The 17,238-nt window shown below is 41.5% G+C and overlaps 1 protein-coding gene across 1 annotated transcript in view; it reads right to left on the bottom strand.

Moving 5' to 3' along the window:
- Positions 1–11,545, bottom strand: part of LOC109526180 (ATP-binding cassette sub-family A member 1-like) — a 147,281-nt gene extending 135,736 nt beyond the window's left edge. Inside the window, exons 1-2 of the mRNA XM_019887291.1 lie at positions 11,296–11,545; positions 9,218–9,285 (exon numbers count right to left, since the gene is read on the bottom strand). Of these exons, the coding sequence (XP_019742850.1) occupies positions 9,218–9,283 (66 nt within the window). The 5' untranslated portion in view covers positions 9,284–9,285; positions 11,296–11,545. The remainder of the gene's footprint in view (positions 1–9,217; positions 9,286–11,295) is intronic.
- Between the last annotated feature and the right edge of the window lie 5,693 nt (positions 11,546–17,238).

Consider the following 17,238-nt stretch of genomic DNA (forward strand, 5'->3'; position numbering starts at 1 on the left):
TCTGAATCTGAATCTGATCTAAAACATTAATTCATAAATGTATATCATATGATTTTATTTCTTTTTCTCAGTATAAATAACACGTACCCTGACTGTTCTACTCTTTGAATAAAATCACTTCATTCAAGCGTTAGGGAGTGCAAAGGGTTATGATGGAGGGGTGTTGCAAATCATGAACACCTGCCAAGTGGTATGATAGCATTGTTTTATACATGTCCTCGGCTAGGCCTCAATTTCAAAATCAGTCCTTGGTCCTTGGCCTTGGCCTTGGCCTCGGAAAATTTTTCAAGTCCTTGGCCTTGGCCTTGCCTCGGAAAATTTTCCAAGTCCTTGGCCTTGGCCTTGGCCTTGGAGGCAAGTCCTTGGCCTTAGCCTTGGCCTCGGGTTGCCGGTCCTTGGACACATCCCTGGTCGTGGTGGATGAGCTCAGAGAGGTAAGGTCATTTAAAGATTTGAATACAAATAATCGGATCTGAAAAAGAACTCTAAAATGTATAGGGAGTGAGTGAAGGGATGCTTGAGTAGGAGTTATGTACTCCCTCTTACGAGTACCAGTCAAGAGGCGAGCAGCAGCATTCTTTGAATTGAAATTCAATACATTTTGTGCCACCCAGGTTTTGATTTCCTCCAGGCAAGATAAAGTGGCCGATAATGAGAAAGCGTCTTTTTTGCTCAGTGGGACATTGAGCTGACAGTCATCTGCTTAGCAGTGGAAGGAAATACCATATTTTGCGCGCTAAAAGGCGCATTGGATTATTAGGCGCACCTTCAGCAGTGTTGTGGTCCTCGAGCCGGTCCTTGGCCTCGAGGACCGGCTCGAGGACCGAAGGTCGGTCCTTGGTCCTTGGCCTTGGCCTCGGGAGTCAAGTCCTTGGCCTTGTTCTCGGGAGTCAAGTCCTTGGCCTTGGCCTTGGCTTCGGGTTGCCGGTCCTCGGGCACAACGAGGGATTCGAGGCTCTAATCCCTCGTCCACAAGTATAAAGTGGGTCAGAGGACCGCAAAAATCACGAAGAAATCAAATAAATCCCATCCAGGGAAACCCATATTGATGGACTTATCTGGCGCTTAAAGAGGGGCGGGTCTGCCACTGACAGGTGACAGTTAGCGTAACGTATAAAGAGCGGCATCACAGTTAGTTTCAATCACGGTTCGTTCCGTTCGCGATCGGCAGTTTAAATAGTGTGTAAAGTCTTTCTGTAACAGTGGTGTCGTTTATTTAGTTAATTTTGCACAGTCGTCACGTTTGTGCGGTGGCACTAGAATGTTTGTTTGAACCAAGTAATTTGCGTTACAGCTGGAGTCAGTACTGCCGGCAGTTCACTTCCGGGTTTGGCCGTTGGGATTTGAAGTCCTTTTGCTCGATTCCAGTTATGTTTGCTGAATGCTTTCTCATGTTTGGAATAATGCATATTGATAATACATAGTTTAAAATCATAGTTGATTTAATTATTTTTTAATATTATTGTGAAGTTGAAAGTATTAAATTAATTAATGTAGTATTAGTGGTAGTGGTAATAATAGTAGTACTCAGAGAATGTTTCGAGATCAGCCATCTCGTTACCTCTGCGTCCCGCGTCCGAGACGCATAATTTTCCATCGGGACGCACAGTTCCAAATAACGTGCGTTTTTGGGATGCAAGGAAATTTCTCAGTAAAAACAAACAAGCAAACAAACAAACCCAAAAAAAACTACGGCAAGCTTGAGGATTTTCACGGTAACAATCGTTACCGGTAGCGTGTCGTTTCCGTGGCGTCATTTTTAACGGTACCGAGGGGCTCACGTTGACAACCTCCACGTGGTGAGCCCTGGTAATCTACAAATGTGTAGAGCGAATGTCAACAATCAGAGACAGCAACAACTCCCGCCGGGGTGGTAAAAGGATAAACCTTCGGCCCCGGAGAGCTGTGAGGAAGAACCGGCCCAGAGCACGTGCCCTGATCAGGGCATGCAAATACATCTGTTGCATGGGCCGGAGTGACAATAATGCAGCTAAATGTGGAAGGCCTTACTAAAGCAAAATGTGCAATCATAGAACACCTTATGGAAAAGCACAATGCAACAGCAATCCTCCTGCAGGAAACCCACTCACTGGATCATTCCAAACTCAAGATCTCTGGTTACAACCTGGCTGCTTGCACCAACACCAGCATACATGGAATAGCCACTTTTGTGAAGAACTCTGCCACCTGAAACCCGATCAACTCATCGCAAAGTGACAGTGAAGTGGAATGGACGGCAACGGAAATTGAAGGCACCACCGTAGTCAATGTGTACAAACCACCAAGCACAAAACTGCAAGGCAATTCCATTCCTGCCTTTGCCTCTCCTTGCATATATAGCGGAGATTTCAATTCCCATAGCATCACATGGGGCTGCCAAACCACTAATCCAGATGGTGAAACACTTGAAAGCTGGGCCTCTCCAATGCAACTGCTCTATGATCCAAAACAACCGGACAGCTTCCACTCCAGAAGATGGAACACAACAACGAACCCGGACTTAGCCTTTACCGACATTAATGGACCCATACCAGAGCGGTTGATCTTCAGTCCATTTCCCAAGTCACAGCATAGACCATCACTCATACTCCCGGCTAATCCAATCAGGCCAATACCAAGCAAAGCTGTGAAGAGATGGAACTTTCGAAAAGCCAACTGGCCCAAATTCAGGCGCTTAGTTGATAACAAGATCTGTCACCTACCAGACCCAACATCAGCAGACCTGAATACGTCCTATATGTCGTTCTGTAAAGCTCTATACAAAGCCGCAATAAGAACAATTCCACGCGGCTACCGTCACCAATTCATACCAACATGGGACGAGGAGTGTGACAGCCACTACAAAGACTTCCTGTCTGCCGCAACCAGTGAAGAAGCAACCAAGACTTCCACCGATCTAGTGCAATGCCTCGACGCGAAGCGTAAGAAACGTTGGGAAGACACGGTCCAAAGCATAGACTTCATTCACTCCAGCCGAGTGGCTTGGAAGGCCTTCAATCGCCTCACAGAACGCAGCTTTCAACCCAAACGCTGCCCTGTCGCTGCCAACTCGATTGCACATCAGCTATTAGATAATGGAAAGTATAAAGAGGCTGACAAAGCCCATGACCTCCGAGTGAAACAAGAATGCACCAGTTTATGGAATGCTCCAAGCGTTGATGGTTTCCTCTCAGCTCCCTTTTCCATCAAAGAGCTAACCTCTGTCATCAATCAGATCGAGATTGGCAAAGCTCAAGGTCCTGATAATATTCCATTTGAGTTCTTGATATACTGTGGCCCAAAATGCATGAACTGGCTATGCAGATACCTCTAAGGCCTGTATGAAGCACCAGTCTATACCTAAGATCTGGCGGAAAGCCACTGTGGTTTCCCTGCTGAAACCACATAAACCTCCCGATGACCCAAGGAGCTACCGCCCTATCTTACTGCTATGTGTTCCGTATAAGATCTTGGAATGACTTCTCCTGACCAGACTTGACTCAGTGGTTGACCCCCAGCTGCCTAAAGAACAAGCTGGCTTCCGACATGGACACTGTACCACCCAGCAAATAATCAAGCTGACCAGTAATATTGAAGACACCTAACTTCGAGAAGGGAAACAAGGCTGGAGTCATCTTGGTTGACCTAACTGCGGCATATGACACTATATGGCATCAAGGACTGATACTGAAGCTTCTCCAGATGATTTCGGACAAGCAAATGGTACGCTTCCTGAGCAGTATTCTGGCAAACCGAAGTTTTGTGCTAAAGACCAGCGACGGACAATGCAGTCGACCCCGCCGCTTGAGAAATGGAGTATCACAGGGATCATGCTTCTCGCCTATGCTCTTTAACATCTATATCAGCGACATGCCCAAAACCAAGTCTCATCAATATGGATATGCTGACGATCTTGCACTATGCTACTCCCACAAAAGCTAGCGCATGGTGGAAAATTCACTAACTGCTGATATGGCACTGATATAGGAATGCCTGAGAACGTGGAGACTTAAATTGAGCTTGGCAAAGACTACCATCACACCTTTCCACCTAAACAACATGGAATCCAAGCGCCAACTCTCTGTCTACCTGCATGGGACTCCACTCCCACATAACCCATCCCCCACGTACCTAGGAGTGAAGCTCGACCGACAGCTCACATATAAACAGCACATAGATGGTCTTCGTGCCAAAGTAATAGCTCGAAACAATCTGTTGAGACGCCTAGCTGGTTCGTCCTGGGGTGCAAGCACTCACACACTCCGTACAAGTGCTCTTGCGCTTGCTTACAGCACAGCTGAATACGCAACACCAGTGTGGTGCCGAAGTACCCATTCAAAGATAGATGTTGCCCTCAACGACATCATGAGGACAATCACCGGATGTCTGCGTCCCACCCCCACGGAGTTCCTACCAGTATTGGCAGGCATTGCCCCAGCCAGCTTACGTAGAGAAAAAGCTATTCACTGCCTTGCTCAACATGCTGTGCTGGACAAAAACCATGCCCTAAACCAGTTGATCGCCGAGGTACAACCTGGACAGCGCCAAAGGCTAAAATCTCGCCCCGCTTTCCCTCATCATGCTGCAGAACTTCATGATTCCAACTTTAACATCCTGGAAGCGTGGAGAAGTAGTTGGGATAAAACTGCAAGACCCAACCAGTTCACGGTCCAACCTAACACCGAACCCCCACCTGGCTCAACGCTACCCCGGAAAGTCTGGGTACGACTCAACTGCCTAAGAACAGGGGTCTCGTCGAATCACCATTCTGCGACTGTGGACCAGAACCCCAAACTGCAGAACATCTCATCTACTATTGTCTCATTCATCGAACACCAGAAAGCAACTTGAACCTCACAGCACCTAATGAATCCACTGTCCAATGGCTGCAACGTCTGGACATTTAACACCACAAAGCTACCCTCATACGCAAGAGAGCGAGAACAGTACCGAAAAATAGTTTAATTATAAAAGTCACCGCACACGAGTTGACTGTGTGATCAATGCGATTTCACTGCGCCTGTATGTGTGTTTGTGGTGTGGTGTGGTTTGTGAGTGTGTTTCTTCTAATTCGCTTTCATTTTGTTTTGTTTTCAGTGTTGGGGGGGACGCAACAGATAACATTATGTGCGCATGAGGGTTGCTATTTTAGTCCACAAACTGAGGAATCGCGTGGATCAAAGTTTGAGATGACGGCGAAAAAAACTCACCAAGGTCTACGAATTACGACATTTAAGAAATGGGAATGCCAGTCTAATTTTTCGGATGAATCGTCCAAAGGGCGTATCACTAAACTCACCTGTGACATATGCACAGAACACGAGAGCGAGATACAACGCGAGGCACGATTACGAGGCAAATTGGTCATTGGATCTATAAGGTAATCGCTATGAAAAATATGATTTAACAGTATTGGTTATTCTATAATTTACTGGTTGTAGAGCATGGTAACTTTATGAATAAAACATTCGTCACAAGGTGTCGTAATGCGAATGTTAACTGTTGGTAGAACTAATGATGACGTGTGTTAGATTATTTCGTCAAATTGATTGTAGATTACACATGCATCGTCTTGGGAAGAGGCTGTCAAGCCACATCAATATTTACCTGTATTAATGATTACCAGTAAATTAATCTTTGCAGTGTGAGATTGGAAAAAACACTGATGATGCCACATGAGTACACCAGTTTCTGATCCATTTATTTTTTGGAAAAAACCTGGCGTACACAGCTGCTGATGTAATGTTCATTGTTAATGCATAGTTTTCAAACATTTACCCTTGAAACATTATACTTTTGAGTTTCAGAATTCTTGATTATGAATATCAGTCAAAATAGAAAAATGGGTTCCCATGATGAACGTTTACGGAACCCAACATTAGTTACCGTGGTTTCCCATTGGGTAATCCGACGGAACCGAAAAACGGTTACCCTGAATTTCCGAAATCCTCAGGCCTGCTACTGAATTATAAAAATTTTTGAAGCATTTGTTTATAATTGTATGTAAATGTTGTTGTTTGTTTTATTATCATATGCAATTGAATAAATAGACCGTTACAGAATTCGAAATTTGGGACTCTCTCAATGCATAATGGGCCTCATACTTTTCTGTTCAGCGAGTCTGCTGCCGGTAAACTGTAAAATTATCACTGATAGATTTCTGCTTTTTCTGCAGTGATTGACTTCTATGCAGTCATTTTTCAACTTGTCTTCCATGCCATGTCATGCCTGTTGAGTGTTGATTTACTTCATATTAAAAAATTACTGCACTAAAACATTAATTCATAAATGTAATTTTTTTTTCTCAGTATAAACAACACGTACCTTGACTGTTCTACTCTTTGAATAAAAACACTTCATTCAAGCGTTAGGGAGTGACATGTGCAAGGGGTTATGATGGAGGGGTGTTGCAAATCATGAAGACCTGCCAAGTGGTATGATAGCATTGTTTTATAGATGTCCTCAGCTAGGCCTCGGCTTCAAAATCAGTCCTTGGTCCTTGGCCTTGGCCTCGGAGGCAAGTCCTTGGTCCTTGGCTTCGGAAAATTTCTCTTGTCCTTGGCCTTGGCCTTGCCTCGGAAAATTTTCCAAGTCCTTGGCCTTGGCCTCGGGTTGCCGGTCCTTGGACACAACACTGACCTTCAATGAATGGCCTATTTTGTAATTTTTTTCATATATTGCACGCACTGGACTATAAGGCGCAATCTACAATGCATCCATTAGATCAGGGATGGCCGACCCGCGGCGAGCGAGCCGCATGCGACTCTTTGGCTAGTTCAATGCGGCTCCCGGGCTTTCACACGACAAGCGTCAAAAACACCTTGGCAGTGGCGATGCCATTCAAACGAAGGCGCTAACTCCACAGAACGTACTACATCAGCCTATCATCAATCACATTACTTGATTGACAAAGAGGGCAACCAATCAGATGACTGCATCACCGCTCATGCGCAAACAACGACGCTAAGCGAGTCAGCGAATTATCTCTGATTTTAAAAGGTGGCCAATACATGGATCAGAATCGACTGGGAGCCAGCGAACTGGTCCCAAGTCAACCGCAAGGGGTAGGAAGAAGAAATGGGTGGGGGGAAAAAAAAAAGATTTGTTTGTTTGTATCTTTCGCTTTTGTTCATTTCAGCCCGTTCCGACTGTTGCTCATCGTGGCGTGTGTGCATATATGCGCGAGCGCATGGGCACCGGCATGAGTGCGTGCGAGCGCACGTGTGTGTGTGTGTGTGTGTGTGTGTGTGTGTGTGTGTGTGTGTGTGTGTGTGTGTGTGTGTGTGCGTGCGAGAGGAAGGGGTATGATGCGGCTCTTTTCAGTAACACAGTAAAAAAAATTGGCTCTTTGTCTCTGACTGGTTGGCCACCCCTGCACTAGATGGAGCTCCAGCACTTCATTTGACTCGAGATGCGTTCATGACCGACTCCAAAAAAACTTAAATTCACGATGACTTCAATGAAACGACGAAAATTGAAAATACACGAATGCATCAAAATAGAAAATCACAAAATAAATTCTGTAGCGCCTCGATAGAATTAATTTTGGCATTTCCTTGAGCATAGATGCAAAAGAACGATCAGATGTCAGTGAATTGTTGTGTCCTGTATTCACAAACGAGGAAATAAAAAAATTAATTCTGTAGGGGGGGCCATAGAATTTTTTTGTCATTTCCTCGCTTGATTTTCTGTTTTTATGCATTATTTTCAATTCAGACAGACGAAATCCAAGTCATTGAAAGGGAAAAACTCCCTTGGGAAATGAGTCTTGTGATGTCTGAAATGTGATGTCATCAATAGTAGATGTCTGAAGAGAAACGCATCATCTCATTTCCACAAAACAATTCTACCACCTCCGTAGATCCCCTCCCGCTTCTGTGTTTGATCATTTTATTACATGTAATCCTGGATAGTGCAGTCAACCCAAGATTATCCACCAGCACTGAATTGATTATGCAAACCAAAATGCACCATCTGTTTTGTATTCCCCGCACGTACCGGTAAACAAGTTTCATCAGTGGTGGAAGCAAAATTTAAAAAATGCTCATCTAGCATTACAATGTACTGTTGTTGTCAGAAATATTTTCTTGGATGTATCCTTCATTTACCTTCCAGGAAAGGGTCAAAAAGTTCAATATTTCGATATGGTGGTAATCTTCAAATTCGGAATTACATTTACATAAATACAAACCATCATAAAAAAAAAATAATAAGAAGAATAAATTACTCCAAACATCGCAGGCGGCCATGAGAGAAGGATGAAAGAGCTACACTGCTGCGTGATCTATTTTGTGCAGGTCACATGACGGCGGACTTTGTGCGCATGCGTGGCACATCACAGATGTATTCCGTTAACATTTGACGTTGCATTTGTTTGTGTAATGTCAAAGAAAACATCAAAACATCAGACAAAAAAAAATCTGAATTGGGTATCAGTCGCTGCAGTGTGAGGGAAGCCTGTTCGTCCGTGACATTTAGCATGCGGTATGAAAAATTGCATATAAATGGAATAAGCTGCACCTTGCCATAAATTTCGCAGACTACTTTTGAGTTCCATGTAGGACTTCCAAATTCTAATTTGAAAAAAAAACTTCTGAAACTGTGGTGACCCATACTCCCATCTTAACTACAACTAACTTAACTAACCAACAAAGATTTTTGGGGATGCTCCTTTCATACCCGTCCATGTTTCTAATTAACCTGTTCACCTAAAGAACATTCCAAACAGCTGGGTTTTTTTTTTTTTGTTTGTTTTTGAAGCATTCTTAAACTTACACAGCCTTTTGTTTCCGGCATCCCTTTTTTTCGCAGCGTCACAATGAGAAAACTTCCCCGTAAAACAATAATGTTCATTAGTTTGTCCACGAAATACCATGTTTTTGTACTTAACTTCTTTGGAATTGTGTTTTTAGAGGGGTATCACCTCATGGTTCTCGGAGAAGATATGTGTTGTGTGTGCTGTTTGTCATGTCCCCCCCACCCTCTCATCCGTTTTTTTTTAACATTTCCTGTGCAGCTGCTTGGTCATAGTGGCCCCACCGCACGCAGCCAGCAAAATCTAATTGTGTTGGTCATCTGGTTTACACCACACAAAATTGTCAACTTTTTCCCTTTGATATGTGAGGTCTAATGTTCCAAAAACATTGCTGTGTGAAACCCAGCAAATCAGCTTTGAGAGTTAAACTCTTGTTTCTGAACACAATTAAACAGAAGAATCAAAAGCAAAAAAGAACAGCACCTTGTTACGTTTGCAGTGGGTGATTTTCTTCCACAGCAGGATATAAAGTGCCTGGGGAATAGCCATCACTGTTAAAAACAGAACACATGGTGAGAGATGCAGCCCGAAGACACGTATCATACATGACAGTGGTACCTCTACTTATAAATGGATATGTTCTGGAAGAAATGTCTTATTTTGAACATTTTGGAAGTAGAAACGCGTTTTCCCTGTCAATGTCCTTATCCGTTCCAAGCCCCCGAAAATTCAGACATAACTGCTTTATGAAGCATAAAGAAATGCATAAAAATATGTAAGAAATAAATTAAGAGTTGTGCATCATTTAAAAAACCAAGAATAAAGAATAAAACAGACGGTAATTTTACTTTTAACTTTGTCCTCGTTTTTTTGCCCTCTTTAGTTCATGTTCTCTCTCAGAAGTGGTTTTTGCATACCGTATTGTTTTTGTCGGCTTTTAACAATCCTTCGAAAATGTCCAAGACAAGCATCAGCATCGTGAGCGATCGCCCGACTGGTGAACACTTTTTCTGGGTGATTCACATTTTCGTAAAACCATCGGATCACCTCATTGCCCAAGGGATGAATGACGAGGACGCTGCATACGGTCAGAGGTCCCTCTGAGCCAATGGGATGCCAGGATGATGCTTGGTAATAGCCAATGGAAGAGCAGCTATGAGTGTGTTGCGTTCAGAAAAATCGGAGCTGCGAGTAGCAGCACATACTGTATTTTTTACCTTTCATATCTTAAAATTTCTATTGGATTCCTTTTTTTGTTCTTCTTACTTTGTTTTGGATTTAGTTTTCTGTGTTTTTATCAAAACAATTTGTCAAGTCCACCCTGCTCCTCCATCTTGCTGCTTTTTTGCCTGCTTTTTGGGGTCCGCCACCACCACTGTACGTGACAGCGCTAATGACTCACTTGATCACCGGGCCGCCCACTGTATATATATATTTAATATTAATGCTTCAAGAATAAATCACTCGTAAAATAATTCGTTAAGCAGTGGCCTTTATACATTGCAAATTGCACACACATACATGCACACATTTTTTTAAAATAAAGGCACAACCCCAAACATTTTACTGTTCATGGCAAGTTTTGAAGCACCAAAATGAAAACAAGTGATCAACCACCATAGCTGCGCTTCAACGAGCTGTGGCCATGTGTATTCCAAAATGTATTAACTATTATTATGACAGTAGGTCACAGTTCAGTGTCCTGTTTGTTTTCACTTAATTTTCTGAAGCATGTTTCACACAACTACGGTCATGAGCATTCAGTGAAGTTGTCAAGCATTCAATGAAGTTATCATAAGGTGTATACTGCGCATTAATGGGCATATTCATTTGGCGATGAAAATTCAGCTTGTGCCACGGTTATCCTCAGGTACAGGTTCACTGAAGTATAGCAAGATTCTGCTATTCAGAAATACAACAGCCCGACATAACGTCTTCCCGCTAATTGCACTTCCAGATCACCCGTTTTGTTTGTGACGGATCGGCGTGGGAGAGGTTCGAAAGCGTAGTCCTGAGTAGCTAGCTTTTAACTGAGGCAATTCGGCCGGCTTCGTCGTCCGGTTCCGTGGCCCCGCTTGTTAAAATTACCTCCGCCGCTAAAAGAGCCCGCGAAACCCGACAGCAATACCAAAATCCCGCTGCTCGCGTCATCTCGTCCAGGATGATTAATGTTTAGAAAAATCGATTCGGCAGTTTGTACGATAATCCAATGTCGACAATTTATATATTGTCCACGACTTGGACTCACCAATTACTGATCAAAATTGTTGTATGTCGTCTGTTTCTATGTTGACCAAGATTTCCAATTAGCAGCGGTCTTTGGAAAATCAGGAACCACACAGATCATGTATATTGAGAAAGCAAATTTGACTCTCGGATTCAACAAAAAGGTCAAACATAAAATCTCCAGACTTATTAATTTTGCCAGAATATTTCAATACACAATATATAAATATTTGGAACAGGAAAACGATCCTAATATCACTGGTATCTTGTTGAAATTGTATTTCTGACAATGTTGGCTTCGAAGAATATTAACTGTTGACGTTTGACGCACATACCTAGTTTATCCCGAAACGCTCCTGATCCCAAGATAATTCATCAGCTGTGGGTGCATTCAAATCCTCTTGGTCCTTTCGACATGACTCTTGAGCTTTGTCAAATAAAAGGCGACACGACAAAAGCGTTTCATCACACTGACTGAGCACGTCAACAAGGCTCCTGTACTGCGTGTCGTGACGTCATGAGCCACCATTTTGGAGGCTATGGCGGAATGATATATCTTCGTATAGATCTCTCTCTCTCTCTCTCTCCCTCTCTCTCTCTCTCTCTCTCTCTCTCTCTCTCTCTCTCTCTCTCTCTCCCTCCCTCCCTCCCTCCCTCTCTCTCCCTCTCCATATATATATGTAATATATATGCTGTATACTGTATGTAACTAAAATGATAACAAGATTCACAAACATGGTATTGTAACATTTGGAACTTTTCTTCCACACAAAAACAAAGGACCATTTGATATTCTGTCCAGCCAAAGTTTTTGTTCACAAAGACTTCTTTAGCAGGCATCACCATGTGGATAAAACTGGTGTGTGTGTGTGTGTGTGTGTGTGTGTGTGTGTGTGTGTGAGTGCAAAATGCTCATATTTACTGAAACAACAATTTCGATTTTCAATTTTACATGAACATTTTTCACTTGGAGCAGTTATTCACAAATAATTTCTCACAAAATATTACTGTCTATCAACAACAGTGAAAAAAATATTTTGTCACACAACAGCTCCTTTAACAGCTATTTTTAGGGAATCAAAACAGAGCAATATAAAATTATAAAGTTCACATCTAAGGTAAACTAGTACTCTAGTGGATTTAAGCCATGGTTGCAAACTTTGTTTTTCTCAAGTCTGTTGGTCCGTCTTGCGCGGAAGTCTTTCGATGGTTTTGTGTAGACATCATTTCGAATGACTCCACTTGTTTCAAGGCACAACACTGGAGATGTTTTCTTATTTTCAGTGTGGTCGCAACCACTGCACTAGTGATGTGTCGGTCGCAAACGAGCCGGTACAAAGAGCCGGCTCTTTGAATTAAATGATGAGAGCCGGTCTGAAGCGAGGTTTGGCAGTGGCTCAGCTACCATGCTCAGAGAGGGAGGCGGGAAGAGAAAGGGGAGTGGCAAGGGGCTTGGTAGGTTACAAATAATTACTGAGAGAAGGAGCCGAATCAGCCCATCCAAGTTGAAGTATTTAGTTTTGTTGAATGCAAATTTAAAATTAAACAAGCAGTAGCTTATGTTTGTTTTGTTCGCTGCTGCTGTTGCAGTTACGACTCACTATTTTTGTTATGATGCAGCATGTTTGTTGTTGGTTGAAGTTTAATTTTGTTTATTGTTTGGAGCCTTTTTAATGTTCAATGAAATAAGTAAAAACCCTTTTCTTTGCTTGATAAATTACTATTACTATTTGCAGTCAGTCGAGTGCAATATTTAGTTCACCAGGTCATTTATCAAAATGTATGCTAAATTTGTCATAAATATTTAAAAGAAAAGCTAAAGTTGAAAGAGCCGTTTGAGAGCCTAAAAGGGCCGGCTCTTTTCACTGATCCGATCCAAATGAACCGAAAATCCCATCCAGACACTGCCCCGCTGAACTCTCGACGTGTCTCAGCGCAGTCACTGTCAGATGAACACAGAGAAGCTCCACCCCCTTTATTTATATGGACATGGAACACGGTAACCTTCCAAAGAAGCAGAAAAAAATATAAGACCTATAAAAATAAACTAGTAAAGATTATAAGAACCAGTAAAAGAGATCATTATCATGCACTATTAGAGCAGAATAAAAGTAATACACAAGAAATATGGAAAATACTTAATCAAGTAATCAGAAATAGTCCTAAAAAAGTGGATTATCCAGAGTATTTTATCAAAGGCAAAAATACTATTCTGGAAAAAACTGCAGAAATAGCAACTGAATTTAATGAGTATTTTGTCAACATCGGCAGTAACCTAGCAGAACAAATACCTGATCCAACAAACTTGTTTGAAATAGATAGATACGTGAAAAAAACTCCTCCACAATGTTCCTTACTGCTGTAAAACAAGAAGAAGTATCAAATGTTGTAAAAACTTTTAAAAATAAAAAGTCAACCGATTGCTTTAATATTGATATGACAATAATAAAGCAGATTATAGAATATGTAGTGCGACCTTTCACGCACATATGCAACCTGTCATTCAAAGCTGGTATCTTTCCATCAAAAATGAAAATTGCTAAAGTTATTCCAATTTATAAAAGTGGAGAAAGACATCTGTTTACAAATTATAGACCAATATCATTACTACCACAATTTTCAAAAATATTAGAAAAACTATTTTCTCGCAGACTTGATAGCTTTATACAAAAACATGCGCTGTTAAGTGAGAATCAATATGGCTTCAGGGAAAAACGGACCACCTCAATGGCAGTTATGGAGTTTGTGGAAGAAATAGCCACTAATATAGATAACAAAGAATTTACTGTTGGGGTCTTCCTAGATCTAAAAAAAGCTTTTGACACAATAGATCACAGTATATTATTAAAAAAACTAGAACGATATGGCATTAGAGGTGTAGCTTATAAATGGATAAAAAGTTATTTAGAAAACAGATATCAGTACGTGCAGCTCAACAATAAAAAAACGAATCAACTGAAAATCACTCATGGAGTTCCTCAGGGGTCAGTGCTTGGTCCAAAACTATTCATCTTATATATAAATGATATCTGCAAGGTCTCAAAACAATTGAAATGTGTCCTATTTGCTGATGATACAACTTTCTACTGTTCTGGAATAAATCTGAAACAGCTCCTGACAACCGTAGAAAACGAATTAAACAAATTAAAAAACTGGTTCCACAGAAATAAATTGTCACTTAACCTGAAAAAATCGAACTTAATTGTTTTTGGCACAAGACCAATCAAACACCAAGCTAAAATTATGGTAAACTCAATTGAGATAGAAAGAGCGTATGAAACCAAGTTTCTCGGATTAGTAATAGACTCAAAACTATGTTGGAAGCCACATATCGATAACGTAAAAAGAAAAATTGCCAAAACCATAGGGATCCTCTACAAAACCAAGGAAGTGCTAAATAAGGGATCTTTGTACACATTATACTCTTCATTATTATTACCATATATGACCAACTGTGTGGAAATATGGGGAAATGCCTGCAAAACAAACACACTCCCTATTTTAAAACTACAAAAAAAAGCAATTCGAATTATTAATAAATCGAAATATACGGAACCCACAAATCCATTATTTATCAAATTAAATACGATGAAATTTCATGACCTGGTTGACTTTAAAATCGCCCAATTAATGTACAAAGTACACAATAACCTGCTCTGCCAAAACATTCTGAAGTTTTTCGAAATTCGAGAAAGCAGCTATGAATTAAGAGGTACCAACTTATTCAAAAAACTCAAAACAAGAACAAACATCAAGCAAAGAAGTATATCTAACAAAGGTGTTAATCTGTGGAATAATTTCGAAACGGACCTGAAAATGAGTAAATCGCTTGCTGAGTTCAAAAACAAATTCAAAAAAATAGTACAAACTACCTACAACAATCAGAGTTAAAATGATAAATTCTAAACATTAAATATAATGAATCAGAACTAGGTTGATAAATAGAGAAAGGTATTGAAATATCCATTATGAATACAAGAGAAAATTAACACAAGAGTGCCAGGGTGTGTATGTATAAATTCCCGATACAAACCAAAAGTATAAAAATATCACGGTTAAGGGTAAAGTATGAGCCTTAATGGAAACTTCTTTGTTCTTACTTTGTTTCTTTTCTGATTGATATAAAAATGATTCAATAGATATAAACATATAACACGGGGTAGGACTAGATAAGTTCTTTACTTCTTCCTACTCCCTTGAACATAATAACTGTGTTGAATGATGACTAATTTCTCTTTCCTCTTTACTCTTTTATTTACCTTATTTTCTGTCAAATTATTACTGTATATGCTTTATGTTCAATAAACAAACAAACAAACAAACAAACAAACACAAAATAGTTCCAAACAAGTAACAATCGTGTCAGTGGCATACACGTACTCAACAGGCGACCTGCTCTTTATTCACCAGAGGTTAATCAACCTAGTCTCTTATTTCTCTCCCGAAACAGTGTCTTCTCCCGCTTGGTGTACCTTAGCGTTCTCCGCTACGTATAATTTCTGTAAATAGCTTGGAATGAAGGTTCTCGCTGGCAATTCGTAGTGGAGTCGTTAGATGCAATGCGAATGATTTTAGCTTGAGTCTAGCTGTGGACAATAGTTTTAATATTACCCATAAATTCGGCAAATATCGTAAAACTAAGCTAGGGTAACAACGAGTTTTGCAGAGGAATTCCCTCCATTTGAAGAGCTACCAGTGATAGTCGTCAAATGTAAGTCAATGCGACCTTCATTATCTGAATTCAGCATACTATAGATGAGGCATGCACGTGCAATGCTCAAGTGTATTTGTTCCACAGCAACCAAACATTGACTCGTGGAGTAATTAATGGTCGAGAAACCCCCCAGAGACAATATGACGATTGAAGAAAGTGGGGCTTCCGATCTGGCCGCGGCGGTCACGTCACATCAGCCTCACGTCCCTCGGCAACAGTAACGGTATCCCCGATAGTTAGTGCCGTCATGCTTTGCGGGTCTCCAACCCAGTTCACGACCTCCAGCTGGTGGGCGCCGTCGACACTCAGGTGGAAGCGGTCCACATGGCACCTGATGATCACCTGAATGACACGACAGCAGTGTGAGCAATGTGCTGGCGAAGAGCTCTTTCACTGTCAATTCCAGACAAAACGACGGGCTGGTTGTCAAGAGGTGTCTGGGCACGTATAGTGCACTGAAATAGATGTAAATGACCATCAGACCACCTTGCGGCCCACCAATAGACAGATACGCCAGTTATGGAGATGTTTGCCAAATGACACTGTCAACGTCTTCATTGTGGTGACTTCAAAGTCATGTCCGGGTCCAAAGAGGAAAGAGTCCATCCCTTTCTCCTCGATGTTTTTGGTCCCATTCAGGGTGGCGGTCAGAAGAATCTTTTTGTCTTTCATGCGAAAGGCCAGGTGCAGCGCAGTTCGTTGGCCACGACCAGCATCGAAGATCAACCTACAATATTCATTCATTCAGGTGTCTTCAAACGAGGAATGTACAAAAGACAATTCGGTCAGCTTTTTGATATGTGGGTTGCGAAACAATTCAAGGACGCTTTGTTGTGAAAGTGACCAATGATGCGATTACATTTGACATCAGTTCGAGAGAGAATAGTGCAACAGATTTTCAGGTTGTCATTTGATGTGCATTTGAATGAACTTGTCAGGCCTGGGAATGTGCCATTTCCTTCTGATCTATCTCCACTAAAAGGTCATTGCATTGGTATCTCGATACATTCCAAAGTAGAACATCGCACTCGCATCTTTGAAAAGAAAACACGGGATCTTCCAGTTCAAAACAATTTGTTTGAATCACAAACATGCCGCGGGAACTTAATTCAAGCGGAGGTTTGGAGGCTACGTACTCTTCGGCCATCGGAATGGCTTGTCCTCTGATGGCGATGCTGCTGCCCACACCGAACAGCCCCACAAAAGGTCATCTGAATCCATCCTGCGCGCACACACTTTGTTACAGTCAAAAATTAAATTCAATACAAACACTCCTGTCAGGTTTATCCAATATGACACTTAGGAATAAAACGCAAGGAGGAGACAGGAGACTCAATTCTGGTACCAGGAGGGAACGAGGAGAAGCGTTTTTCTCTCCCGAAACAGTGTCTTCTCCCGCTTGGTGTACCTTAGCGTTCTCCGCTACGTATAATTTCTGTAAATAGCTTGGAATGAAGGTTCTCGCTGGCAATTCGTAGTGGAGTCGTTAGATGCAATGCGAATGATTTTAGCTTGAGTCTAGCTGTGGACAATAGTTTTAATATTACCCATAAATTCGGCAAAT

Source organism: Hippocampus comes, unplaced genomic scaffold, assembly GCF_001891065.2.
Source record: "Hippocampus comes isolate QL1 unplaced genomic scaffold, H_comes_QL1_v1.1 scaffold160, whole genome shotgun sequence".
In the NCBI taxonomy this organism is placed as follows: domain Eukaryota; kingdom Metazoa; phylum Chordata; class Actinopteri; order Syngnathiformes; family Syngnathidae; genus Hippocampus; species Hippocampus comes.